At 45.2% G+C, this 27206-nt stretch overlaps 1 protein-coding gene across 2 annotated transcripts in view; it reads left to right on the forward strand.

Annotated features, from left to right (window-relative positions):
* Positions 1 to 27206, forward strand: part of ccdc141 (coiled-coil domain containing 141) — a 123567-nt gene that overhangs the window by 24849 nt on the left and 71512 nt on the right. For both annotated transcript variants that reach the window (XM_039757766.1, XM_039757767.1), the window contains exons 17-23: positions 1033 to 1182; positions 9558 to 9698; positions 13189 to 13386; positions 19966 to 20149; positions 21322 to 21434; positions 24200 to 24283; positions 26794 to 27102. In XM_039757766.1, coding sequence (XP_039613700.1) covers positions 1033 to 1182; positions 9558 to 9698; positions 13189 to 13386; positions 19966 to 20149; positions 21322 to 21434; positions 24200 to 24283; positions 26794 to 27102 — 1179 coding nt within the window. The remainder of the gene's footprint in view (positions 1 to 1032; positions 1183 to 9557; positions 9699 to 13188; positions 13387 to 19965; positions 20150 to 21321; positions 21435 to 24199; positions 24284 to 26793; positions 27103 to 27206) is intronic.

Raw genomic sequence — 27206 nt, forward strand, 5'->3', positions numbered from 1 at the left:
TCTGTCAGTGGAGCAGGATGGTGACAGCAGTTTGTCGCTAAAGCTGCTCCTCTGTCTGGAGATGATCCTGTTCAGTTGATTCTCCGTGATTGACAGGAGTCTGCTCAGCGCCCGTCGCTCTGCCACGGATGTCAAACTGTCCAGCTCCGTGCCTACAACAGAGCCTGCCTTCCTCACCAGTTTGTCCCTCTTCTTTATGCTGCCTCTCCAGCACACCACCGCGTAGAAGATGGCGCTCGCCACAACTGTCTGGTAGAACATCTGCTGCATCTTATTGCAGATGTTGAAGGACGCCAGCCTTCTAATGAAGTATAGTCGGCTCTGTCCTCTCTTACACAGACCATCAGTATTGGCAGTCCAGTCCAGTTCAATTGATCATCCAGCTGCACTCCCAGGTATTTTTAGGTCTGCACCCTCTGCACAGTCACCTCTGATGATCACGGAGCATTTTAGTTGGAGCATTTTACAGTTTTCTAGTTACCTTGTCAAAGAATTGGTTCTCCTATTATTATTTCTTAAATTTATATGCAGTATATGTAAGTCAAATTAAAAGATACAATGCAATGACATGCGTCAGTAGAACACTTTTTAGGAGCCCTTAACGGTGTCACTTACATGAAAACGGAGCCCAGACAGGCGTGTGGGACACGTCAGCTCATCCCTGATCCACAGGTTGGCCATTCAGGTGGTGATGGCGGCAGACAACTGGCTTTCTACAGCCCTGCTACATCTGCTCTAGCAAATGAATGTGTTTACATTTAATAATCCTTTATTCGCCATTTCTAGTGTCTTTTTCTCGTATACCCCACCTTACTCACCAGAGAGTTTTGGGGTCAGCTATTCGGACAGCGAGCTCACCCTTGGCGCAGTTGCAGGTAAAGGGGTCTTGCTCAAGGGAGTGGCATTCCTTCTGTCACTGCCAGGATTCGAACCGCCAGTCTTTGAGTTGCCAGCCCAGACCCTTTTAGCCAGAGAGACACCACCATCGTGGTCACGGCCACTTTGTCCTCACTGCCTCTTTGTATTTTACAGAAAGCTCTCAGGTTTTCAACGGAGCAACTGAAACAAAAGGTGGACTCCCTGAAGTCGGAGAGCGTCAGCTGGACCACCGAGGCCAACAAATGCGAGGAGAGCCTCCTGAGCAACGTCAACTACTGTGCTGTGAAGGAGGAGACCACGGAGGTAAGAGACCACTCGGTTTGGGGGTGATGACGATGGTTCAGGTGGATGAAGGTGACAAAGACCAGGATGTGGTGGAAACTTAAGGGCTGCTTGGTGGCTGTAGGCTCAAGGTCTGTCTGTCTGTCTGTCTGTGTACAGCTGATATTGTTATAAACTGAGGTGAAATGTCCACATTTTAGATGTTTACTTTGGTTTGTGTCTTTTTTTATTATCCATTACCTATTCTCTGTTTTTGGGGTTCGTTTGATCTTTTCGATTTACATTGACAAAACTTTTGTTTTCTTCCCATCCGTTCGTTCCTTTGTTTGCATGACAAGGTAAGATGTGACATGTGACCACCATTATCACATCACTCATGTCACAGCCTTCTGAATCTCCAGAGCTCCCGAGGACAAAAGTCCCCGAAATCTCCTAAAATGCCCACCAGATTGAGAAATTGTCAAGCCCGGCTAGTAACAAGGGCAAGTTCGAGGACTTCTTAAAATGATTTTTTTTCAAAAAACACCCCGGAGCACAAAAGATAAAGGAGTTGCCCAAACAATAAGACAATCCAATAGCAGGTAAAGCTTTATTCAACGCAGAGTCCAATGGGCGACGTGAAGAACAGAGTACGGGATCAAAAAAAAAAAATCACAGAAAGAACCGCAAGGACTTGTGGGTAGCCTTCACCTTTATAAGGCTGAGGGCGGTACCTTGTGGTGACGGGCAGGTGGCCCCGCCTCTTGGGGAACTAGCCCCTAAAACATATGGAACATAACAGACACATAAGGGATATAAAAGAAATGACAAAAGTAATTTTAACATAAATCAGTAACTCAAAAATGATCCAAAAAGGACAAGAAAGAAGGATTTGAACCCCAGCCTGAAACAGAACAGAAAAACATCACACAAGGTGTTCGCTCCCCACCTTGTCTGCCCTTCTAGACCCGAGTCTTCATACTTGGTCATCCTGGCCTGAAGACGGACTTTATTGTTTGAACTTATCGTTGTTTGTGGGAATTTTTCGGGGTATCTGAAAGGAGATGGGGGTAATGTAATGTGTCTGTTTTTCATATTTTATGTTATTTCTGTCAATTTTGTTTATTATTAGTTGATTATGTTCTGTGTTTCTTTTAAGTTTACTTATGTTTCATGTGGGTGGAGCCCCAGGAGGCGGGGCCACCCTGACATCACCACGCCCGAGTTCTCCCTCGGGCATTTAAATGAGTTGAGAAGGCTCAGGAGCAGGAGATCATCTGTAATGCTGTGGAGTTCTGAGAGTGTTGTGTTTTCTGTGTCGGATTTTCTTGATTTATTGTGCTCTGCCTGAAGGGCTCTGAATTTTAAATTGCATTTTGTGAATTGTTTGCTTAGGGTGGCTTTTTATCTTTGAGCTTTTCAATGTACTCTTCTATTCTTTGCAAACTAAATCCTTGACCTATAAAAAAAAACAAAAACTGCCCTTTAATAAAAGCTGAGGGTTTATCGTTATCCCTCCTCTTTAGGATTTTTGTTATATTTCTGTGATTATTTTTTAGCATTAGGTTGGCAAAAAGCCCCACTCTCAACTAGTAACACTCACAGGTCTGAAACTGTCAGCTTAAAGTGGACCAGGATAAAACTGAGGACTTCATTTTAACAGCTTTCTGTCCAGACATGATCATCTTGTCAGAAGTTACCAATTCGTATGTATTTATTATATACCATTTGGTATGGGATTTGTAAAAGTAGTGTTGATGCTTGTGATGTGCCATCTGTTGGAAAGACAGAGAGACAGCAACCCGGTGAATACACATATACATAAATGCACAGATGCTTTATTGTTGGTAATGAAATGCACTCCATTAAATCATGAAATATTTATATTAGCCCTATACACACCGATACATTTATTTCAAATTTTTTCTAAGGCACTTTCTGCCTTGTGATTTACTGTCTTAACCACTAGGTGGCCTCATTTCCCACATTATCAGCTCCACGACTCACTGAATGCTTTTTATGTCACACCACTTGCTGTCTGTCACGAAGTGCTCTCCTCCGGCTATTTCTTTATGGCACCTTTCCACTGTGATTACCACGTCAAGACACTTTTTATCCCTAATGACATTTTTGCCGTCGTACTGGCAGATGAACGCTTGCGCAGATAGGAGGCTGCCCATGGCTGGGGGTGCGCTGTCGTCATCCTCTCCATTTGCGTCCCTGCAGATTGTCACACACCACGGCGCACGTCACAGGCTTGTCTTACAGAAACAGCAGAGACAGAAGTGTAAGCTTGCCATGGCGTATCCGTCCTAATCGTTTTGTAATGTCAGACATTCCCATGATCAATATGGAGGCTGCCTGCCCGCCTTCCTTCGCCTTGCGTTTCTCTTCACCTGTCAGTGGGCTCAGGTTTCAGCAGATGTTTGAGTCTTGGTCTTGGAGGAGAGTCCTGATCATCCCATTTCTGACAGGCGTCTTCAAGGTCGATAAGCTGCTCACTTTTTAGGTTTCCCATGATGCAGTTTGGTTTTTGCAGGCCTCACCATTTTGTGAAGCAGTTATTGCTCTGTTGCTAGGGTAACGATCTGGTAGTGAACAGCTGTCACATCACAGGGTGTAAAGGTCATGATGCACACTTTCCTACTCGTCCGAGTTTGCGGATAACTAACAAAGATTATCGTGTCTGTTTAGTTTGTGTAAGCGACTCCTGCTCTTTGTATTTCCGACAGTGATTTAGGGTTTTGGTTTTGGCTTGACGATGATGTTTAATCGACGGTCTCTTCTTATGGTCCTTAATTTCCACCTTCTTGATGTCACAATTAGCTTACGTTTAAGATTGTTAGCCTTATGTGTTTGTTTCACTGTCACTCCATTTTGTTTATGCTTTGGTGCAGCTGTTTTGAGAAGCTGTTGCTAGGATACAGGTCCTCTTTGCTAGGCCACGCCCCTGGGGGGACATCTTGTCATGTGGCATCATCAGGGTGATGTTTTAAAAATTGTGCGCTCATTGATGCGGCAGGTTGCTGTTTGTCAGTGTGTCTGATTCTTCTAAGTGAATTATGGGGGAGACTACGAGTTTACTTGGCGTTACTTAGCGTACTTAAGTTTATTCTGACTCGAAAAAGAGCCTTTAAAAGAAAGATGAAAAATGAGCAGCAGATTACTATTATGATATTAGGAAATTGTAACTAATCAGACTTCTACTTAATTATTAATTGAAGGTCTGTTTTGCTGCATCATTTGTTTACATTTTATTTTGATAGACACCACCATTTTAGGCTATTGTTACAGCCGTCTCCATGGAAATCCTTCCCAGAATACCCTGGAGTGCACTGGCTTGTGACATCATCCAGAAAAGGGTTAAAGGTCATCCTCGGCAGTTCCGGGGTCTCTGAGCTGGACGGATTTCTCCACTGAAATAAACTTGACTTTCTGGCTAACGTATCTTTTTCTCTTGTTATTTGACGTTGAATTTTTGATCGTGTTATTGAGTTTGATGGAAGATCGATTTTGACTTTGGTCCATTCTTTGACTGCTCATCTCCCGGTCATTTCTCATTATTTAGCGAGTCAGTATAACATGTAGGACAATAAAAACCAAAGGTCCAGTCAAGCAGACGTCAGAGCCACACGGGGGGGGATGCAGGAATCAAAGTCAAGAGTTGGAGCCAAACTTGGCAATCAGGGAAGCAAAATTTAAGTTTGGAAATTCGCTAAGTGCAGAGTTTTACCCAGAAACCCGGGCATCCCAGAACCATCCGGGACAACCTTTATGACGTCACCACACCGAGGAATTCTAGGAAATCGTCATAGAAACGACTGATAACAAATCTCCAGCATGGCGGCTCCCAGTGAAAACCAAAATGAAGTCACGGTGAGATATGAAAATATTTTCAAGGGTGGCACGGTGGTGCAGTGGGCAGCGCTGCTGCCTCGCAGTAAGAAGACCCGAGTCTACTTCCCGGGTCCTCCCTGCGTGGAGTGTGCATGTTCTCCCCGTGTCTGCGTGGGTTTCCTCCCACAGTCCAAAGACATGCAGGTTAGGTGCATTGGCGATTCTAAATTGCCCCTAGTGTGTGTGTGTGCCCTGCAGTGGACTGGCACCCTGCCCGGGGTTTGTTTCCTGCCTTGCACCCTGTGCTGGCTGGGATTGGCTCCAGCAGACCCCCGTGACCCTGTAGTTAGGATATAGCAGGTTGGATAATGGATGGATGGATGGATAAATACTCCAAATTTGATTTGAGATTTGAAGCCCCTGACTATCGAGCTCTCCAAGAATGACAAAAAATTGATGTCATCCGCTCAGGGACCAATGCAATAAAAACTTAAAGTCTCGGATCAGATCCACAGTTTGGTTTTGGTGTCTGAATTTCTTGATCCTCTGGTTTTGACTTTTGTTCGGTTTAAAATTGCAGTCCGTCTCCTTGCCTTCGTCCCCGTGTGTACAGAGCTTTATCGTGTCCTCTTTGCGCTGTTCTCATAATCATTTGTTGGTTTTTGTTGGTATTATTAGTATTTTTTATTATTTGTCTAGTCGTTTATTTTAGGGCATTTGTTTTTGGTTTATTTAGTTTCTATGTGTGAGAACCCAGTCACTGGGGGGGGCACAAACCAGTGTGTTTCTTTATGCTGGTTTCAAACCTGGTTAAATGGTGGTGGAGGTATGTTAGGAAGGGCATCCGGTGTCAAATTTTGCCAAATCAATACGCAGAGAACAATACAAAATTCCATACCGGATCGGCCACCACCAGTACTGTTAGTCAACAGGGTGCTGGCGAAAATTGGGCTGCTGTTGGCCAAAGAAGGAGAAGATGAGGCGAGAGACGTGTCCGGAGGCAGGAGGAGATGAGGAAGGTAAGGAAAGTGGAACTGAGGGTAGGGACTTTGAATGTTGGCAGTATGACTGGTAAGGGGGAGAGAGTTGGCAGATATGATGGAGAAAAGGACGGTTGATATATTGTGTGTGAAGAGACTAAATGGAAGGGGAGTACGGCCTTGAGGGTCGGAGGAGGATTCAAATTGTTCTATCATGGTGTGGATGGGAGGAGAAATGGAGTAGGAGTTATTCTGAAGGAACAGCACGTCAAGAGTGTTTGGAGGTGAAAAGAGTGTCAGGCAGAGTGATGATGATGAAGCTGGAAATTGGAGGTGTGATGATGAATGTTGTTAGTGCATATGCACCACAAGTTGGGTGTGCAATGGAGGAGAAAGAAGATTTCTAGAGTGAGTTGGATGAAATGAACAGAAAGTGAGGATTGGAGCGGATTTCAGTGGGCATGTTGGTGAAGGGAACAGTGGAGATGAGGAGGTGATGGGTAGGTATGGTGTCAAGGAGAGGAACGAAGAAGGTCAGAGGATAGTGGATTGTGCTTAAAGGATAGACATGGCTGTGGTGAATATGTATTTTAAGAAGAGGGAAGAACACAGGGTGACGTACAAGAGTGGAGGAAGATGCACACAGGTAGATGACATCCTGTGCAGAAGAGTCAATCTGAAGGAGACTGAAGACTGCAAAGTGGTGGCAGGGGAAAGTGTAGTGAAGCAGCATAGGATGGTGGTCTGTAGGATGACGTTGGAGATCAAGAAGAGAAAGAGAGCGAGGGTAGAGCCGAGGATCAAATGGTAGAAGTTGAAAAAGGAAGACTGCAAGGTTGTGTTTAGGGAGGAGGTGAGACGGGCACTGGGTGGCAGTGAAGAGTCACCAGACAGCTGGGCAACTACAGCAGATGAGGTAAGGGTGACAACAAGAAGGGTGCTTGGCATGACATCTGGACAGAGGAAGGAGGAAAAGGAAACCTGGTGGTGGAATAAGGAAGTACAGGAGAGTATACAGAGGAAGAGGATGGTGAAGAAGAAGTGGGATAGTCAGAGAGATGCAGAAAGTAGATAAGAGTACAAGGAGATAAGGCACAAGGTGAAGAGAGAGGTGACGAAGGCTAAAGAAAAGGCGTATGATGAGGAGGGAGAAAAGGACCGGTGGGCTACAGAGAGGGGCCGGACTGGGAAATATGAGCAGCAAGTTAGGGTGATAAAGGATAAAGATGGAAACAAACTCACAAGTGAGGAGAATGTGATGAGCAGATGGAAAGAGGACTTTGAGAGGCTGATGAATGAAGAGAACGAGAGAGAGAAGAGGATGGATGATGTGAATCAGGAAGTGCAACGGATTAGCAAGGAGGAGGTGATTAGGAGAGACGGCAGTGGAGTTTCTAACCAGATTGTTTAATGGAATCTTGGAAAGTGAGAGGATGATGAGGAGTGGAGAAGAAGTGTACTGGTGGGCCGATATTTAAGAATAAGGGGGATGTGCAGGACTGCAGTAACTACAGGGGGATAAAACTGATGAGCCACAGCATGAAGTTATGGGAAAGAGTAGTGGAAGTTCAGTTAAGAAGTGAGGTGATGTTTAGTGAGCAGCAGTGTGGTGTCATGACAGGAAAGAGCACCACAGATGAGATGTTTGCTCTGACGATGTTTATGGAGAAGTAGAGAGAAGACCTGAAGGAGTTGCATTGCGTCTTTGTGGACCTGGAGAAAGCAAATGACAGGGTGAGGAGAGAGGAGCTGTGGTATTGAATGAGGAAGTCGGGAGTGGCAGAGAAGTACGTAAGAGTGGCACAGGATATGTACGAGGGAAGTGTGACTGTGGTGAGGTCTACGGTGGGAGTGATGCCAGCCTCTCCAACTGGACACCCCCCTTGATTTCCTGTCCATGAAGACCCCAAACAGAAGGGCTGAGGAGAGCACAGCCTTGATGGAGTTGGTCACCCATAGTGAATGAATTCGACTTAGCGGCAAGCATTTGAATACGACTCTCAACTGCATCCACGTGGGGTACGAATAGCACTGAAGTGGGCCCTGGTACCCCCACATTCTTGCATCATCTGCCACAACACGGGCCAAGGGACACACTCAGGCGCTTCTCCCAAATCTACAAAAGCCACGTGGACTGGGCGGTCAAACACCAATACACCCTGCAGCAACTGCACCAGAGAGAAGAGCTGGCCTGCCGCCCCAAACCACATTAACAGAAATGACAACCAAAGGACAAGAAATGAAGAAAAAGGACACAAAAAACAATTGACACCTAAGCAAGGGGCACAACAGAACAGACTACTGGATTTGAAAGTTCGTCATGTGGATTTTTAGGGTCTCCAGAACTGATGACATAGAGGTGTGTGCCCCCTTCTGAGTATCCAATACATTCAACTTCACAATATAGCGTCTTTCTTCATTTATGTTTCTTACACATGGACGTCTTTCTGTTCTCCTGTGTGTTTTCCTGATGTCAGAGGCCTGGAAGCAGCTGGCACTTGCTGACACTTGAGCCACCAGGAGTCAACCTGATATCCAAAAAGTGGAGCTTTGGTGCCGCGCACAAATAAAGATGCAGGCTGTAAATCTGACCAGGCTGTCCACAGCGAGTCAATGTGTCACCTGAGAGAAGCTGCAAGGGACACTTAATGACACTGGAAGGGTGTGGCTCAGTTCAGGTGTAACGCCATTGGCTGATGGGGGCTCCACTCCTAAAACCCGGCCTGTCATCAGGTGTGAAAAGTCGTCACTTTGCAGCATTGTCCACTGCGCTCCGGCTCTTCTCTTAGCTCTTGTTCATTTTATATAGCGCCTTTCACTAATCGGGGAATTATCTCCACACCAGGGGGTTTTTTTGGGGGGGGACTTCTGGGGGTTTAGCCCCTGCTCTTAGGAATTCGGCCCACCTCACCCAACCTGCCCAGGTCACTTAGCCTTCTAGCCCCTGATGTTTGGAAGCCCAGTTCTTGTTCCTCCCACTTTGGCTTCCTCAAAATTCTCATCAACAGGGCGAAAATACCAAGAGGTGGCCCTAAATTTTCATCTGTTTCATTAGGGAGGGGGGCTTATCCCTTGATAAGTGTTAAAGCTAGTGACACCCCTGATCCAACCCCTATTGGTTTCCTTTGCATTTAAAGAAATATTTTATGGACTTTTTGGACCCCTGACTTGTCACTGGGCTGCCTTCACTGTCACCGTCTCTGTCAATGTGGCTTTAATTTATAATCAAGTTGTGCCAATTAGGACCCTCAGTAAATCAGTCAGCACAGAGCGGCGCTCAGGTGTTCATCATTCTCTAGAAAATTGAAAACACCAGAAATGGGCAAAAATCACAGAAGACGGCATTAAGTGCGGCAAACACAATGAGCTCATCCTGCCAGCAATGGGGGCAGTTCTACATCCTGGGTTACGGGGGGGCGCCGGTCACACACACACATGTGCACACACCAGGCCAGCTGACCCGACATCCACGTCACTGGACTATGGAGGTGTGAACAGGAGAGCAGAAACACTGAAATTAAAAATGTGAGTTGAAAACGCAGTACTGGTGAATGGAAGCTGTGGCTTCACCGATGTCCTGTCATGTCACCTCTCTTTCAGCTCAGAGAGTCCTTTAAGGACCTCAAGAAGAAATTCAACAATCTAAAATTCAACTACATGAAGAAGAACGACAAGGCCCGGAACATGAAAGCGGTCAAATATCAACTCCAGCAGGTCGAGATGTACGCGGAGAAAATTCAGGTGAGAGAAACCGAATGAGGGGCCACGGCCTGGTCATGGCGGCACAGCGGCACGGCGGGTGGGCCATCCACATTCATTCATTCATTTATTTAGCTAATGTTTCAGCCCAAAGGGACTTGACATTTATTTTTGTTGTTCTTAAATGAATGACAGATTTCATGAGTCGGTCAGGGTCACATTTGCAGTTAGTGGTGGGATGTGAGCCAGGAACAGATCGACCATCAGGGTATTCTGGACGTGTGTCCTGGGGCTCTTAATGACTTTTCATCAGGCGCAACTCCCGGTCCCCTCTAGATGAAACAATTGAGTGTCTTTGTGATGAAATCACTTAAGGGGACCACCCCAATTTAATGAAAGTTTTGAGCGTCCGCACGACAAAATCATCAAATCGCATCGTTCATTGAAACAATTAAGTGTTGGCACAATGAGCTCACTAATAGGGGACAACCCACCAATAGTGTGTCCACGCAGAAAGACCAAAAAAAGTGAATTACCATCATTTATAAAACAAGCAGGTATCCGCATGTTAAAAGTAACATCTGCTCGGGGTCCTGTGGGGGTCTTAATCAGGTTTGGTTGGGAGTGTACACAGTGCTGAGGCAGTTTGCAGACGCATTACAGTTACTTCATATTCAAGAACTGAGAGGTCCCATGATCTGCTCGGGGTCCTGTAGGTGGTCAGTGTTGGGACGTGAACGCCTGACTCGATGAATTCAATAGAAAGTCATTTAAGGGACATTAAAGTTAGGACACCATAGCAGATTTGATAAGAACTGGCCATTCGGCCCAGCAAGCCTGCCAGTCGTAATCACTTCACTTCTCCAAAATCATGTCAAGTCGAGTTCTGAGGGTCCCTAAAGTCCTCCTGTCCGCCTCACTACTTGGGCACTTACTCCACATATTCTCTGTGTAAAGAAAAACTTCTTAATGTTTGTAACAAGTTTCCAACTGTGTCCCCGTGTTCTTGATGAACTCATTTTAAAATACAAGTCTCGATCCCCTGGACTAATTCCCTTCATCATTTTAAACACTTCAGTCAGGTCTCCTCTTAGTCTTCTTTTGATTTAACTGTAAAGGCTCAGCTCTTTTAATCTTTCCTCATCACTCATCCCCTGTAGTCCTCAAATGAGCCGAGTTGCTCTTCTCTGGACCTTCTCTTGTGCTGTTATGTCTTTATGGAGACCCAAACTGCACCCAGGACTCCAGATGAGTCCTCACCAGTGTGTTATAAAGACTTGAGCAGAACCTCCTGTGACTTGTACTCCACACATCAAGGCGCTATATAAGCTGACATTGTGTTAGCCTTCTTAATGGCTTGTGAACACTGGCTGGAAGTCGACAGCTTAAAATCCACTACGACTCCTAAATCCTTCTCATAAGGTGGACTCTCAATTTTCCGACCGCCCATTGTGTATTCAAACCTCACATTTTTACTTCCTATGTGTAATTCTTTACATTTACTGACATTAAATTTCATTGTCCACAAATCTACCCAAGCCTGTTTGCTGTCCAAGTCCTTCTGTGATGATAGAACGGATTCCAAATTATCTGCTAATCCACCTATCTTGGTATCATCTGCAAACTTAACCAGCTTGTTCCTTATATTCCTAACTAAATATTTTATATATATATTAAAGCACTGCCCCCTGATGGTCACCACTCTTAACATCAGCCAGTTCTGATGAGGTTCCTCACACCATCATCCTCTGCCTCCTGTGTCTGAGCCAATTCTGCGCTCATCTAAAAACATCACCCTGACCTGCCACTTCTTTTAGTTTGATGCCCACCCTCTCATGTGGCACCTCATCAAATGCTTTCTGCCAGTCCACATCAATAATCTCATCTCCTCCTCTCTCCTCGTATTCTTTTGTTGCCTCCTCATAGAATTCCAGGCTGTTAATAAAACACGACCTCCCTCTTCTGACCCCACGCTGACTGTCCTGTCCTTGCCAGGTGTTGCTCCATCTTCTCCTTAATAATTCCTTCCATTAATTTTCCTGTGATGCCCGTTAAGCTTACTGGCCTGTAGTTGCTCTGATCTGCCCTGTCACCCTTTTTATATAATGGGATGATATTTGACATTTTCCAGTCCTTCAGAATCTCTCCAGTGTGCAGTGACTTCCTAAAAATACGTGTCAAGGGTTTCTATCTGCACTCGCTGGCCTCCTTAAGAACTCGAGGGTAAATATGATCTGGTTCTGGTGATTTTTTGTTGGGTGAGGTTTATTACATTTTTAATTGCAATTATAGATATGTACATAAATACTGGGGTGAAATGTGGTGGGAGGTGAAAATTACCAGCGACGAAATGTGGGGGGCAACTTATCCGGATGCCGCTTTCAGTCACCACTAAGACCTGCCCCCCACCCCATCGTCCCGAGGGTCTCCCACAGTGTTTGGCCTTCACTGTCCCCGTCACTGTCGGTGTAGCTTTTTTATTTTTAATCAAATTATGCAAATTACGACCCTCAGTAAATCAGACAGCACAGAGCGGCGCTCAGGTGTTCATCACACGCTGGGGAAAATTCACTAAAAACACCACAAACGGCCAAAAATCACAGAAGACAACATTAAGTGAGGCAAACACAAGGAGCTCACACAAGGTGGTGCAGTTCTACATCCTGGGTTACAGGGGGCGCCAGTCACACACACACACACATCTGCACATACTGGGCCAGTGGACCCCACAGCCACATCACTGGACTATGAAGGTGTGAACAAAAGAGCAGAAATACTGAAATTAAAAATGTGTGTTATACCTTCAAGATGAGTTTTTAAGAGATTTTAATTCAATAAACCAATGGCACCCAAAGTGTTTTGGAGCAGGGACCTCACAGCTAAAGCCATGTCTAACAGCGGACCCCTTGAGTCTCCATGTAATGCTGCGTTACATTTTAAAATGTTATTTTATGAAAGGCACATCACAGCTGGTGGCTCATCATAACCCTTAGCTTGATGAGCAGCATGCCAGCTGTCACCTCTGATGCATGCCGATGCCTAGGTGTGCCCTGACCAGACGTGGGTGCTCTAAGCTGACATTGAAGTGACTTTAGAGGAGAGGCCCATGCAGACCAGAACCTATGGTGAAAGGCGCTATAAAATACTTAACTGCATGACTGAGTCAGGACCGGGGTTTTGTGGACTCCCCATTAGGCCATAAACCAGTGCAGTTAAACGATCTTTGCCAGTCCTTGGCCTGGTGATTGTAGGGACCTGTGGAGGTAACAGCACCTTTACCCTCAAATAGCTGGCATGGCTTAATTGCAGTGCCAAGGATGGCTGTTCACTTCAAGAACAGCAGGATACTAAATTGGAGATGAAGGTGAAGGTGAAAGGTGTTGCCATGTTAAAGTGGGTAGGCAGCGTGATTGCTGGTTATGTGATTGACAGGACGGGTGAGACATAGACACCACACACACACACACACACAACTGAGGGTCCCGACTTGAACACAAATGCAGCCATCTAAGACCCTGATTCACATTTGCAGGTCCTGCAGAAGAAACTGGGCAGCTTCACCGCCAAAGTGAGCGCCGCCGCTGAACGGCAGGCCTTGGGAGAGAATCCTGGGGAAGTCGAGGAGGTGCTGGGCGAGCTGCAGAAGCAGGTGGCCGACTTCGACAAGACGGTGGTGGAGTACAAGCAGCACCTGGACATGTCTGTGCGGCTGCAGCAGGCCATGGAAGAGGTAGGTGGGCGGGGGTCCTGGAGCCTTCATGTTGTGTTCATTTTCATGCTTCTTGTTCATTTACAGTATGTTATGATGGTGACATTATACCGCTGTTGTCACTGACATTTGGTGACACTTTTTCACAAGTACTGTAGGTCAACAGCCAAAAATAGATAAAAGGGTAAGCAGGACCCCAAGCAAAGCCTGAACTGGGCTCGTACTTCTCAAGCCTCTCAGAACTGCAGTGAAAGTCTGACTGGGAGGAGAATTTGTCCGACCTCAGAGCGGGACATGAGAAGAAGTTAGCAAGCGTCATACGCGCAATTCCAGCAAGGAGTAGAAGGTCACGTCTGGGAATGAGTGACGTCACAATTCTATGGTGCCCTAAGCTCCGAAGTGGTACTCATGAAGGAAATGTTTGTAGTTTTCTGATAAAAGCGCTAAGACTTCACCAGAAAGATGATCATCATCATCATCATCATCTACTCTATAATAAAACACTAAGGACTTTGTGCCCAGTCCCTCAGAGCGAGACTGATTGGTCAGTTTGGCTTTAGTCTGATTGGTCAGTTTGGCTTTAGTCTGATTGGTCAGTTTGGCTTTGCTGTGATTGGTCAGTTTGGCTTTGCTGTGATTGGTCAGTTTGGCTTTGGTGTGATTGGTCAGTTTAGCTTTGGCGATGCAACAAAAAAGGAAGTGCGAGTGTGAGACGCACGTGGAGAAGTAAAGGCGTGTGAGGGACGCAGAGAGAGTCGCCTTCAAGGATGACAAGTATAACAATGGACGTTGGGCCAGAAAGGCGTCTCGAAAATGATGGCAGAGTCTGAGAAGTGGGCTTTACAAGGGACACACTGGAAGAGGGAGCGCCGACGGAAATACTGAGGAAAAGAGCAGGAGAAACACGAAGGCCAAGAGACAGCAAGTATTTTTAATTATTCTATCCGCTGTCTTCAGCGGGTGCCATGGCTACTAATAATAACGGAAAGTCTGAATTTGCGTAATCCGTCCTGATTCGGGGTGTTCATAAGAAATGTCACGATTTACTTCATGAGGTAGAAGTACATAATGAACAACAATAATTGGGTCAGATATTTGAAATATTAAAATGTGTGCTTCAACTGAAATGTTTTATTGGCTAACTAAAAAGATTACAATATGCAAGCTTTCGAGGCAGCTCGGGTCTTACCTGAAGAAGGGGCCTGAGTTCCCTTCAAAGCTTGAATATTGTAATCATTTTTAGTTCGCCATTTTGCTTGACTTCTCACTACATCCATAATGGCTAACATGGAACAACAACAACATTTATTTCTGTTGCACATTTTCATACAAACAATGGAGGCTCAAAGTGTTTTACAAGATGAAGAAAGAAAAAAAAGACAAAATATAGAAAATAGGCACTATTAATAAATAAAGAATAAAGTAATGGCCGCCAGGGAGGACAGAGAAAAACAAACAAAACTCCAGAAGGATGGAGAAAAAAATAAAATCTGCAGGGGGTCCAAGGCTACGAGACCACCCAGCTCCCTCTAGGCATTCTACCTAACATCAATGACCTCAATCAGTCCTAATAGCATTCAGGGTTCTCATGGAAGGACTTGATGATGACAGTCACGTGGACTTCTGGCCTTTAATCCATCAATGGAGGGACATCACGGTACTTTGATCAGGTGATGGTGGCACAGATCACAGAAAACCCAGAAAAAGAACAGAAGAGAGACTAGGGGTTAGTACGGATTGTGGAGCCACCGTGAATAGTAATGATAATTAATTGAATGCACAGAATATCAAGGTTACACTAAAATAAAGTTCTGAGAAAGCCATGTTGAAGTAATGAGTTTTTAACAGTTTATTAAAGTGCTCCACCGTATCAGCCTGGCGTCTTCTTATCGGTAATCTTATATTCCAGATTTGAGGTGCATAACAGTAGAAGGCCAACCACTTCTTTTAAGTTTAGCTCTTGGAATTCTAAGCAGACCCTCATTTGAAGATCTAAGTTTACGATTTGGAGTGTAAGGTGAGAGACATTCTGAGATATAGGATGGAGTGAGATGATTGAAGGCTTTGTAAACCATCAGCCGTATTTTAAATTCAATTCTAAATGACACAGGTAACCAGTGTAACGACGCTCAGACTGGTGTGATGACCTCAGATTTTTGTTTCTGAGTTAAGATTCTAGGAGCTGCATTCTGCACTCGTTATCACTGATTGATGTCTTTTTTGGGTGGTCCTGAGAGGAGTGCGTTACAGTAATCTAGTCGACTAAAAACCAAAGCGTCAACTCATTTCTCAGCATCTTTCAATGATATAAGAGGTCTAACTTTTGTTATATTTCTTAAGTGAAAAAAATGCTGTCCTAGTGGTCTGATTAATATGGGATTTAAAATTCAGGTCAGAGTCAATAGTTACCCCTAAATTCTTTACCTCCGTCCTGATTTTTAATCATAATGCATCAAGTTTATTTCTAATAACCTTTTCAATATCCATTATTGCCAATCACTAAAAATTTCTGTTTTCTCCTTATTTAGTTTGAGAAAATGACTTCTCATCCATTCAGAAACACAAGTAAGACATTGGGGGTCAGGGAATCAAGAGAGTGGTGGTCATCAGGTGCTGTGTGTCCTCAGCATAGCTGTGGTTCAGCATAGCTGTGGTAGCTCACGTTGTGCCCAGAGATTATCTGACCTAACGGAAGCATGTAAATCGAAAAGAGCAGTGGACCCAGGATAGAGCCTTGTGGACCCCCATATAGAATATCATGCATCTTTGAAGTATATTTACCACAACTAACAAAGAATTTTCTGCCTGCCAGGTAGGACTCAAACCAATTTAAGACCCTGCCAGAGAGGCCCACCCGTTGACTAAGGTGATTTCTAAGAATATTGTGATCACTAGTACTACAGACTTATTTGTTTAAAGTCTAAATATTCTTTGCTATAATAGAAATTTGTCATTTGTCACTTTTGATGGAGGTCCATAGAAGGGTAGACCCCTAGTAAAGCATCAAAAATCCAAAATAACCTCATATTCAAAATCACTGACCTTAAAATAGTCTAAAACGATACCCCACACGCCTATGTTTGAAGTCTGTCATGTTAAACCTTCTTGGAGTGGCCTTTAGGGGGCTAGGACCACCGGTAAAGAGTCAAATATCACAAATATAATGATATTCATGATCAGCAACCTCAGAATAGCATAAAATGACACTCCACATGCTTGTATTACCAATCCCTGTTTTTTTGTATATTTGACCCCTCGTATGCCATTAGTGGGTAAACCCTTGGGGTCCTTTTAGGTGGTCTGCACAACTTCAAGTCCTTCTGATCATTGTTGCTGGAACACCTTTACTCTATAATAAGGGTGTTATTTCTTGCACAAAATGGGGGCCATAAATGGACTAAAACAAATGAGGATTTTATTGGGTGTAGTGAGACCAAAATAGGGAGGGACCCCAAAAAGGTAGACATCTTACCAAACGGTGTGTCCTATGTGGGGGTTTTCTTACGCCTGAGAGTCTGGAGGTGCTGGACAAACAGAAACTGAGGTGATTTCTAAACGTTCAGAAGGAATTCTCACATCAGGTACTCCAGAGCCATGAAACGAAGCGGACCATTCTCAACAGCATCAAGAGTAATGCAGGATTGACCCCCCCACCCGAGACGGACAGTCCAAGACACACAAACACGGTGAATGTTTAGCCCGGTGACGGGCACGTTTATGATAAGTGATCTGCCGCCGCACTTTCAGATGATACCGCCATTATGGCCACAGGAAACGTCTCGTAAATTAACCGTTACTGATGGCCACGGCCGTTCTTGTGCGGTTTCTGAAGTTGCCTTCACTCTTCTAATGTTCCTGATTGTCTCCCAGAGTCGTGTGCCATTTCCCTCTCCAGGACCCTCCTTATCTTCTGCGAGGCTTTCGGGATGGCACTGCACTTAGTGGGGCACTGGAGTGTGTCAAGTCAAAGGGGTTTCAGTTTTATACCTTTGCTCTTCATGTCCAGGCAGAACGTTTGATATTTCAGTCTGTCATCTGTTCCTCACTGGAGGGCTGACTAACTCCTTTGTTAAGCAGATGGTTGCCACCCTTAAGGGGCACAATGCCTCTTAACCACTTAGAGAGCCCCAGAAGTGGGAGCAGCTGAAGAATATCAGTGGAGAAGTCCTCTCGGTGGTCCTCCTTATCTTCTTTGAGGCTCGATTTATCCAACACCCTGGGAGGCTCCACTTGTCTTCTTGAATCTTCCCAGACTTGTAAAGCGAATGTTCCAAGAGATTTGTGGAACGGCAAGTACAGTGGACACGCGTGACAATTCACTGTCAATCACCCACCTAATCCCGCCTCTCCTCAGGGTCCTATCTTGAACACTGTCCTATCTTGAACACTGTAATGTTTGCACCCAAGACCACCTCTGTATTGAAACTCTTGCAATAGAGAGAGAGGGAGAGAGACCACCCACAAGGACTGGCGGGGGAATTGATCAGGTAAGGGGGCTATAAAATGAGGGGTCTACTGAAGTGGGTTGATATTGTGATGCAGAGAAGTGTAAATCAACTAGAATATGGGGGTCTGATTAAATATGAGTGGGCACTTGCTTTAGAATACAACAGGCAGGTGCTGGCATCAGTCTGAGCACAAAATGCTAAGAATGCTGACGTTGGTCCAGGTGTCATGGGGACACACCATACAGTCAAAGTGAGCCCCCCGTTCTGATGCCCCACCTGGACATTCTTCACTATTGCAGTGCTCCCTAGTGACATGCGCCAGGCTGCTGAGAACCAGCTGATGCCCCGTTGGGGTCCATGATTGCTGCTGACAGGAGATTCCTTTCAAATGGATCTGCGTGTTGAGTGATGTGAAGCCCCTCAGCTGTGTGCTGCTCCTCCTCTTCCTCCAGTTTATATTTAGCTGTTGCTTTTTATGTTGGACTGTCTTCTTTCTCACTGTCACAGCTGCCATGACGGTGCAGTTTATATCTCAGGATGGCACTGCACATAGTGGGGCACTGGAGTGTGTCAAGGAGAAGGGGCTCAATGCCGACACAGTCCCAGCTCCCAATGTCCAGGCAGGAGACATTTCCCGTCTCAGTTTGTCACCTGTTCCTCTCTGGAACAGACAAAAGGAAAATGAAGAAGCTGGACAATCATGGAAAGCTAACATGGCAGAGTTAGAACATTTGTACAGTCATCAAAAAGCAGGGCGAGGGCTGAGCAGGTCTGTGGGTGACGAAAAAATCAGCTGAACTTTGACAACTGGAACAAATCAAATTAAAATGATGTGAATGAACGAGAGATGACATACATGGGCATCTATTTGTGTTTATAGAGAGAAAGGAAAGGCACCATATGACAGACTGCGAATGCCCTCGGACCCCTTCATGACCTGCATGCTTTATTGTGTTGTATGTTGAATTTCAAATGGGTGGATTGGCCATTTGTGTCTGTCAGTCAACACTTAATAACCCAAAATGACAAAATGGATTATCGATTGGACCCAAAATGGCCAATTTATCAATTTAAAGTAATAATCTTCAACACAAGGCAGAAAGTGAAGGGGTCTCAATACTTTGTGAATCCAATGTGATATATAGATGGTGATGATGATGATAGTCATAATAATAATAATAGATTTTATTTATATAGCACCTTTTCCAAGGCCTTATATACAGAGTGGAAGGTGCTATATAATAAAATGAAAGGCACTATAATAATGACATATATATATATATATATATATATAAAGGAGCTATATAATAAAAGAGAGAGAGAGAGAGATGTAAAGGTGTTATATATTGAATAAAAGGCACTATATAATTGACAGATTTAAAGGTGCTATATAATAAAATGAAAGGCACTATATACTGTAATAGATGTAAATAGATAGACAAATTTAAAGGCGCTATATAATGGATATATATAGATAGATATGGATATATATAGATAGATTTAAAGGTGCTATATAATAAAAAAAGGCACTATATAATAGATATATATAGATAGACAGATTTCTTTATTTTTTTGAAATTTTATTTATTTTATTGCAATCATTCCATACAAATCAATCAATTTTTACAAAAAGTAGGATTAAGAACTTTTCGACCCTCACCCCTGAGAGAGAGAGAGAGCAAGGCCAACGGAGTAAAACTTAAGGCTTGTAAACATACCAGATAGACAGATTAAAAGGTGCTATATAATAAAATAAAAGGCACTGTATAATAGATATATAGTGACAGGTGCTATATGACAGAGTGAAATTCAATATATAATAGATAGCTATATAGACAGAGTAAAAGGTGCTATATAATAGATAGATATGTAGATAAAAAAGGTATGAAAGGCACTATATACAGTAATAGATGAATTGATATGAAAGATGGATAAGTCTGCAGAAGTGAAAGTTTGATCTGAAAAGGCGCCCCTGTGTGTCAAAGAGAGCACGTCACATCACCATCTACAGGGGGCACTGTGTTCACATGTTGGTGGATCTCGGTTTTGAGTGTCTGCAGTCTTCCTAGGGGGTATATCAGCCGTGTTAAGGGGGTTAACCTCATGATGTCAAGCTAATTGATTTCTCTTTTGATCTCCATCCCTCTTCCAGTATCAGTTCTGGTGTGAAGAAGCCAGTGCCACGGTGGTGCGAGTCGGGAGGTACTCCTCTGAATGCCAAACCAAGGAGGCAGTGGGCATCCTGTACAAGCAGTTTGAGAAGTTCGTCTGGCCCACCGTGCCCCAGCAGGAGGAGAGGATTAACCAGATCACAGAGCTGGCTGTGCGGCTGCATGGTGAGGAGGACCGCTGGCATGTTTGTGACTTGTTGATTGGGGTAGTTTTAATGTTATACATAGTAAAGGATGAGCTCTGACTTGGGGGGCAGAAACCTCACAAAATGATCGGGTGCAGTCAGCAGGATGCTGTGTTTGAGAATTCACACATTGTGGCCTCATCATTTTTGTTGTAATGTCAATAACACTGTAGCATTTTCTAAGCCCACTTCATCCTGTGCAGGGTCATGGGAAGCTGGAGCCTATCGCAGCAACCATGGGGCACAAGGCAGGAATAACCCCTGGACAGTCCATCGCAGGGCTGAACACACACCACGCACTCACAGGGCAGCTTAGTGATGCCAGTCCACCTAACCTGCAATATCTGTGGACTCGGGGAGAACATGCAAACTCCATGCAGGGGTGGACAGGGGGGGGTGTGAACCTTAGTCTCTTTAGTGCGAGGCAGCAGTCCTACCACTGCGCCACCATGCCACTCATGATGATGATACATTTTATTTATAATATAGCGCCTTTCTCATACATACATATTAAGTGTGACCAGCTAATACCTCCCACCCCAGACAGACAAAGCCATCTGACCCCAGCACTTTCACATGATGGACCCCTTACCTGGGGGGGTCAGCTGTTATCCCGATAGCCCTCTGTGCCACCAACTTTCTTCTCTCATCTCTTTACAAAACAAAACAATGCAAAGCAACACATGCCAGATAATTTGTCCCCTGAGCCGGACCCCCCTAGAGGCGGTCTGCAGGTAAAGTTTCTGACACCTGCCTGAAATCTTGTGGTTCCCCCCTTCTACCAAGCAGCCCTTCGGTTAAACTCGGGCTTAGGGTGATGCCCTCTGGTGGGTGCCCCCCATTCTGTGTGTGGCTTTCATAGCTGATGACACCGAGGTGTCCACTTCATTATCAGGATGTTGCGATGTGGAGCTTTCATGCAAGTTGACTCTCACGAGTGGGCTTTGTTTCAACTGTTAAGCAGATTTTTATGTCTGGCTGAGGGTCACACAGCGAGTCAGAGGTGGGGTCTGAGCCACCGCCTGCCATCAAAAGCCTTCTGATACCCCAAAGACAAGAGGCTCTCGGGTCTGCCGTGGGCTCCTAAACACAAAACTGCATGAAATGGCGACCCCAAAGCCCACCTGACATTCGCTTCTCTTACATGTGCAGGAGCCGAGGAGGGAAAGAAATTTGTGGAGAAGACGGTCAGCAAGCACACCGAGATCCTGGAGTCCATAAAGGAATTGTGCAACGGCTTACGAGACCTGGAGGAGAAACTGCAGGTGAGCGGGAGCAGCCCACCACTAGGGGGCACTAGGCAGCTGGCCACTAATTCTGAAGGGCCACCTGTGAGCGACTCTGACTGCACGGTTATGGCCGCTCTCGGTGTCCTTCTCTACATTTCTTGATTCCTGTTTATAATTGGACTTAGGATCTTCATTTTGATTCATTTTATTATTTACGGGGCCTTTAAAAATGATTTGCATATACAGTCCGGCGGGAGTGCCATTCCTGAAAACCTTGTGGAAGTGGAAACCGCGGATACTGAGGCCTTCATCCTGTGGGAAGAGTTGGTGAGGCTCTTTAGTAGTTTTATGGACATCTGATTAAACCAGAAAAGGAGCGGCGGGCGCAACTGGGACTGGTGCTGTGGTCTGCGGGGAAGACGGAAGAAGTCGCCAGTGATGGCATTCGATGTGTGTGGCGGTCACATCTCATCGGAGACATCGTCTCAAACTTTGTGGTGTGGTGACACAGCTTTTCACAGGCCAGTGTGTTCACGATCCCGCTCATCTGAGTGGGGTGGTCCCCCCTTAGGGAATCGTCAAAGTGTGGGGAGGGGACTGTCACAGGTCACCTACGGGAGCCAGCGGAGTCGAAACAAAAGAATCACTGCAGGAAGAAAAAGTAAAACAGCTGTTTATTATATCAATCCTTTAGAAAGTAAAGTTCTGGGGCAGAAATATATACAGTCATATGAAAAAGTCTGGGACCCCCTCTCACCCTTCATAATAATCGACTCTCTTTTCAACAGTAAAGATAACAGTGGTGTGTCTTTCATTTCCTAGGAACACTGGAGCACTGGGGTGTTTTCTGAACACAGATTTTTAGTGGCGCAGTATTTAGTTTATGAAATTAAATCAAATGTGAAAAACTGGCTGTGCACAAATGTGTGTCCCCTTGTCATTGTGCTGATTTGAATGGCTGTCACTGCTCAATGCTGATGACTTGATTGATGAGCAAGTTAAGCCTTGACCTTCACAGACAGGAGTGTCCATCATGAGTGGTCAAAGGTATTCTATGTGGTCAATTGCAAGTTGTGCTTCCTTCCCTTTGATTCTCCTCTGAAGAGTGACAGACAGCATGGGATCCTCAAAGCAACTATCAGAAGATCTGAAAACAAAGATTGTTGAGTCTCCTGATTTAGGGGAAGGCTACAAAAAGCCATCTCATAGTTTTAAACTGTCAGTTTCAACTGTAAGGAATGGAATCAGGAACTGGAAGGCCACAGGCACAGTTGCTGTTAAACCAACACAGCAGGTCTGGCAGGCCAAGAAAAATACAGGAGTGGCAATGAAGAGGCAGGATTGTGAGAATGGTGACAGACAACCACAGATCACCTCCAAAGACCTGCAAGAACATCTCGCTGCAGATGGTGTATCTGGACATCGTTCTACAATTCAGCACATCTGTATGGCAGGGTGATGAGAGAGAAGCCCTTTCTGCACTCACGCCACAAACAGAGTCGCTTGTTGTATCAAATGCTCATTTAGACAAGTCAGAGTCATTTGGGAACAAAGTGCTTTGGACTGATGAGATGAAAATGGAGATATCTGGTCAGAACAGAAAGCGCTTTGCATGGCGGAAGAAGAACACCGCATTCCAAGAAAAACACCTGCCACCTCCTGTCAAATTTAGTGGAGGGTCCATCATGCTGTGGGGCTGTGTGGCCAGTTCAGGGTCGAGGGTCGGATGAATTCAACGCAATATCAACAAATTCTTCAGGATAATGTTCAGAAGGGGCCTGAGTTGCCTCGAAAGCTTGCATATTGTAATCTTTTTAGTTAGCCAATAAAAGGTGTTAATTTGTTTGGCTTTTCTCTACAAGCGTCAGTCACAAAGTTGAAGTTACTTAAGCAGGGGTTGGATATTCCAACAAGACAATGACCCAAAACACAAAGGCATTTATGCAGAGGGAGAAGTCCAATGTTCTGGAATGGCCGTCACAGTCCCCTGACTTGAATATCATCGACAATCTATGGGATGATTTGAAGCAGGCTGTCCATCAAACTGAAGTGAACTGGAGAGATTTGGTATGAAGAATGGAGTCAGAAATACCTCCATCAGAGTCCAGACACTCATCACAGGCTACAGGAGGACAGCATCCGGAGGCTCAAAGGAGCAAAAGGAGGCTCAGCTAAGTATTGATGTCATATCTCTGTTGGGTGCCCACATTTATGCCCCTGTCTAATTTTGTTATGATGCCTATTTCATATTTTCTGTTAATCCAATAAACTTAACGTCACTGCTGAAATCCTACTGTGTCCATAAGGCATGTCAGCTATTAACAGGAAGTTGCTACTTTGAAAGCTCAGCCAATGAGAAACAAGAATTCAAAGAATTACGAGGGCTTCCCAAGCTTCTTCATACGACTGTAGATGTTTTATACGCTAGCTGAAGAGCTTGCCATTTACTCACACAGGCCTTACATGCAGTTTGTTTCATCTTCTGTCAGTAAGAAGCTCGGCTGCTGCATTTTTCATTCCAAAGTTTGCCTGCTTGCTTCCTCCGAGAGCGCATGATGACCTCGTCCCACAGCTCGACCCACAGAAACTCAAAACACAGCAAGTGAGAAGGACAGGCAGGCAAGAGGCCTCTCTACCAAAATAAATGGCGTCCTTTTAAAGTTGTTTCAGGCCTTGACTTTTCATAGCTCAGAGCACAAAAACTAATAATGCAGCGCATTGATCCTTCATCAAAATTCTCAACAATGGCGTCCAGGCAGAGATCCTCTTGTGTGATTAATCTTTTTTTTTTTTTTGCACAGGCGGAGGCTGATAAGGAAACGGACAAAAAGATGGAGGAGAACAACTCACGGCGGCAGGACACCAAGATGGAGAGCGGGAGTCGTGTAAGTGTGGACGTGATCCCTCTGTGCTCTCCACCACCCTGAGGCTCTTCACTTAAGCACGTTGTGTAGTCCTTGTGGTCAAGCAGGGCCAGAGGTCACATGGGCCAGGGTGAAAGGTCAACCAAATGTGGTTTAAGATGGGGAAAACAGTTAAAGAGCAACTTGGCAAGGACTTGCAGACAGCTGGATGAGGGTGGGCTTTGAGATGTCAAGCAAACCTGGGCGGTTCACTAGAGAGGGGTCTGTGCTGTGTAATGTGTAATGTCCTTCTGGAGGACATCCTGAGTATGTTGGGACTCTGTAGCTCAAAACACACAATACAATACAATGTATTGTTGTATAGCCCAAAATAACACAAAAAGTGCCACAATGGGCTTTAACAGACCCTGCCTCTTGACAGCCCCCCAGCCTTGATTCTCTGAGAAGACAAGGAAAAACTCCCAAAAAAACCCTTGTAGGGAAAAAATGGAAGAAACCTCGAGAAAGGCAGTTCAAAGAGAGACCCCTTTACAGGTAGGTTGGGCGTGCAGTGGGTGTCAAAAAGAAAAGGGGGGTCAATACAACACAATACACAGAACAGAACAAATCCTCAATACAGTATTAGAAATAAAAATTTTAGAAGTACGGAGCAGAATTTAACAGTAGATGATATCCCATAATATGATTTGGATTTGTTTAGAGTCCTGGAGACCTCAGCCATCAAGCTGCCTTCCCCTATTGGCCATTCCACAGCTGAAATAGCGCTAATCTAATTAAAGGACCCCTCTTTCTCACGATTCCTGCGATCCTCCATCAGGGATGACTTTACCTTAGGCAGGCAAAACAACTTGGCAGGTGGGCCATGGCACCAAGTGGCACATTTGAGTACCGAGTAGAGAAACAGAACAGGGGAGGGTTAGTAACAAATTTTAACTCTCATGTTACTTCTGTTTTAGTGCTGATGACTTACAACAGAGACGCAGTCTGCACAGTTGATCAGCAGCTCTAGTCAGGGTGTGCGAAACTGAAGTCGTGAGTCTTCAGCTGGGATTTAAAAACTGAGACTGAAGGGGCATCTCTTATAGTAGCAGGCGGACCACCACACAGTTTAGGGGGTCCTGTAACTAAAAGCTCGACCTCCTACTGTTATTTTATTAATTCTTGGAATCCTAAGCAGACCGGCATCTTGAGATCTTAATGTGCACTCAGGTTTGTAAGTCATGATAAGTTCAGACAAGTAAGCCTGACCATTTAATGCTTTATATGTTAAAAGGAGGATTTTGAAATCTGCCCTGAACTTAACTGGGCACCAGTGTGAGGATTTAAGAACTGGAGTTATGTGTTTGTATTTTCTTGTTCTTGTAATAATTCTTGCAGCCGCGTTTTGGATTAACTGGAGGCTGAATAAAGAACAGTTTGAACATCCAGTGAACACCGCATTGCAGTCGTCAATCCTACTAGAGATAAATGCAGGAATGAATTTCTCACAATCCTGTTTATTTAGAAAGCGCCTTCATTTCCCAACATTTTTAAGAAGGAAGAAACCTGATTTGGACAACTTTGTAATGTGTACTTTAAATGACCTGCTAGAGTCAAAGAGAACTCTGAGATTGCGTTCTGATTCAGTGAAATTAATGGGGATTCCAAGTGAGTTAAATGATGACAGAATATTGCTGTGATCAGCGTCACTCCCTCCAACAATTAACATCTCTGTCTTATCGGTGTATAAAGACAAGTAGTTCTCATCCATCCACTCCTTTAATTCACCAACACAACTAATTAAAGACAACATCGGAGAAACTTCATTCTACAGTTGTTAATGAGGTGAATGACGTGGCACGGGCTCTGCATCGGTCTGTCGTGGTGAAAAAGGAGCTGAGCCGTAAGGCAAAGCTCTCAATTTACCAGTCGATCTACGCTCCTACCCTCACCTCCGGTCATGAGCTATGGGTAGTGATTGAAAGAACGAGATCGCGAATACAAGCGGCTGAAATGAGTTTCCTCCGCAGGGTGTCTGGGCTTTCCCTTATCCAGGAGGGGCTCAGAGTAGAGCCGCTGCTCCTCCGCATCGAGAGGAGTCAGATGAGGTGGCTCGGGGGTCTGATCAGGATGCCTCCTGGGCGCCCTACTGGTGAGGTGTTCTGGGCACGTCCAACCGGGAGGAGGCCCCGGGGAAGACCTAGGACATGCTGGAGGGACTATGTCTCCCGGCTGGCCTGGGCATGCCTCGGAATTCTCTCGGAAGAGCTAGAAGTGGTGGCCAGGGAGAGGGAAGTCTGGGCATCTCTGCTCAAGCTACTGCCCCCGCGACCCGACCTCGGATAAGCGGAAGAGGATGGATGGATGGATGGATGGATAATGTGGTGTGAACATATGATTTGTCATCATCTCTTTCCCAGAAGTGCAACACGTGCTGTACGGGCCTAATAAACCACTCCGTTCCCCTCAGCCTTTTAGCCACCATAATAGGCCTGTGAGGTTTTCTCACTGCTCTTGTCTTTATGTTAATCCTGCTGCTGTTCTCGTCACAGGTGGATCTAAAGAGCGAACCGGATGCCAAGAGGGGCCTTAGGGCCAAAAACCACAGCCAGAGTGAAGAGCGAGAATTGAAGAGCCCACCACAGGAGGAGCGAGATGGCAGCTCCGAGCAGACCAAGTGTTTCTTGTCGACTGCGCGACCTCTGCAGCTCTCTGCCTCCCCACTGGTGCCAAAGAGGAAGCTGACGGTCCTTCCACAGGCTGGACAGCGGGCACCAGACACTCTGCCCACCGCTCACGAGGTGCCTGCGGGGTTTTCGGAGTCGCCGGTTGTTGACGTGGATGGCGGTGGTCTTTCTCAGGTCAGTCTCGATGAGAGGACTCCATTATGGTTTGGCCAGGGCTCTGTCTTCTTGTTTTCTTATTTCTGCACTTTTCGTCGCCTTGCTTGTGCCTTGTTATGCTT

This window comes from Polypterus senegalus, chromosome 6 (assembly GCF_016835505.1).
Source record: "Polypterus senegalus isolate Bchr_013 chromosome 6, ASM1683550v1, whole genome shotgun sequence".
NCBI lineage: Eukaryota > Metazoa > Chordata > Cladistia > Polypteriformes > Polypteridae > Polypterus > Polypterus senegalus.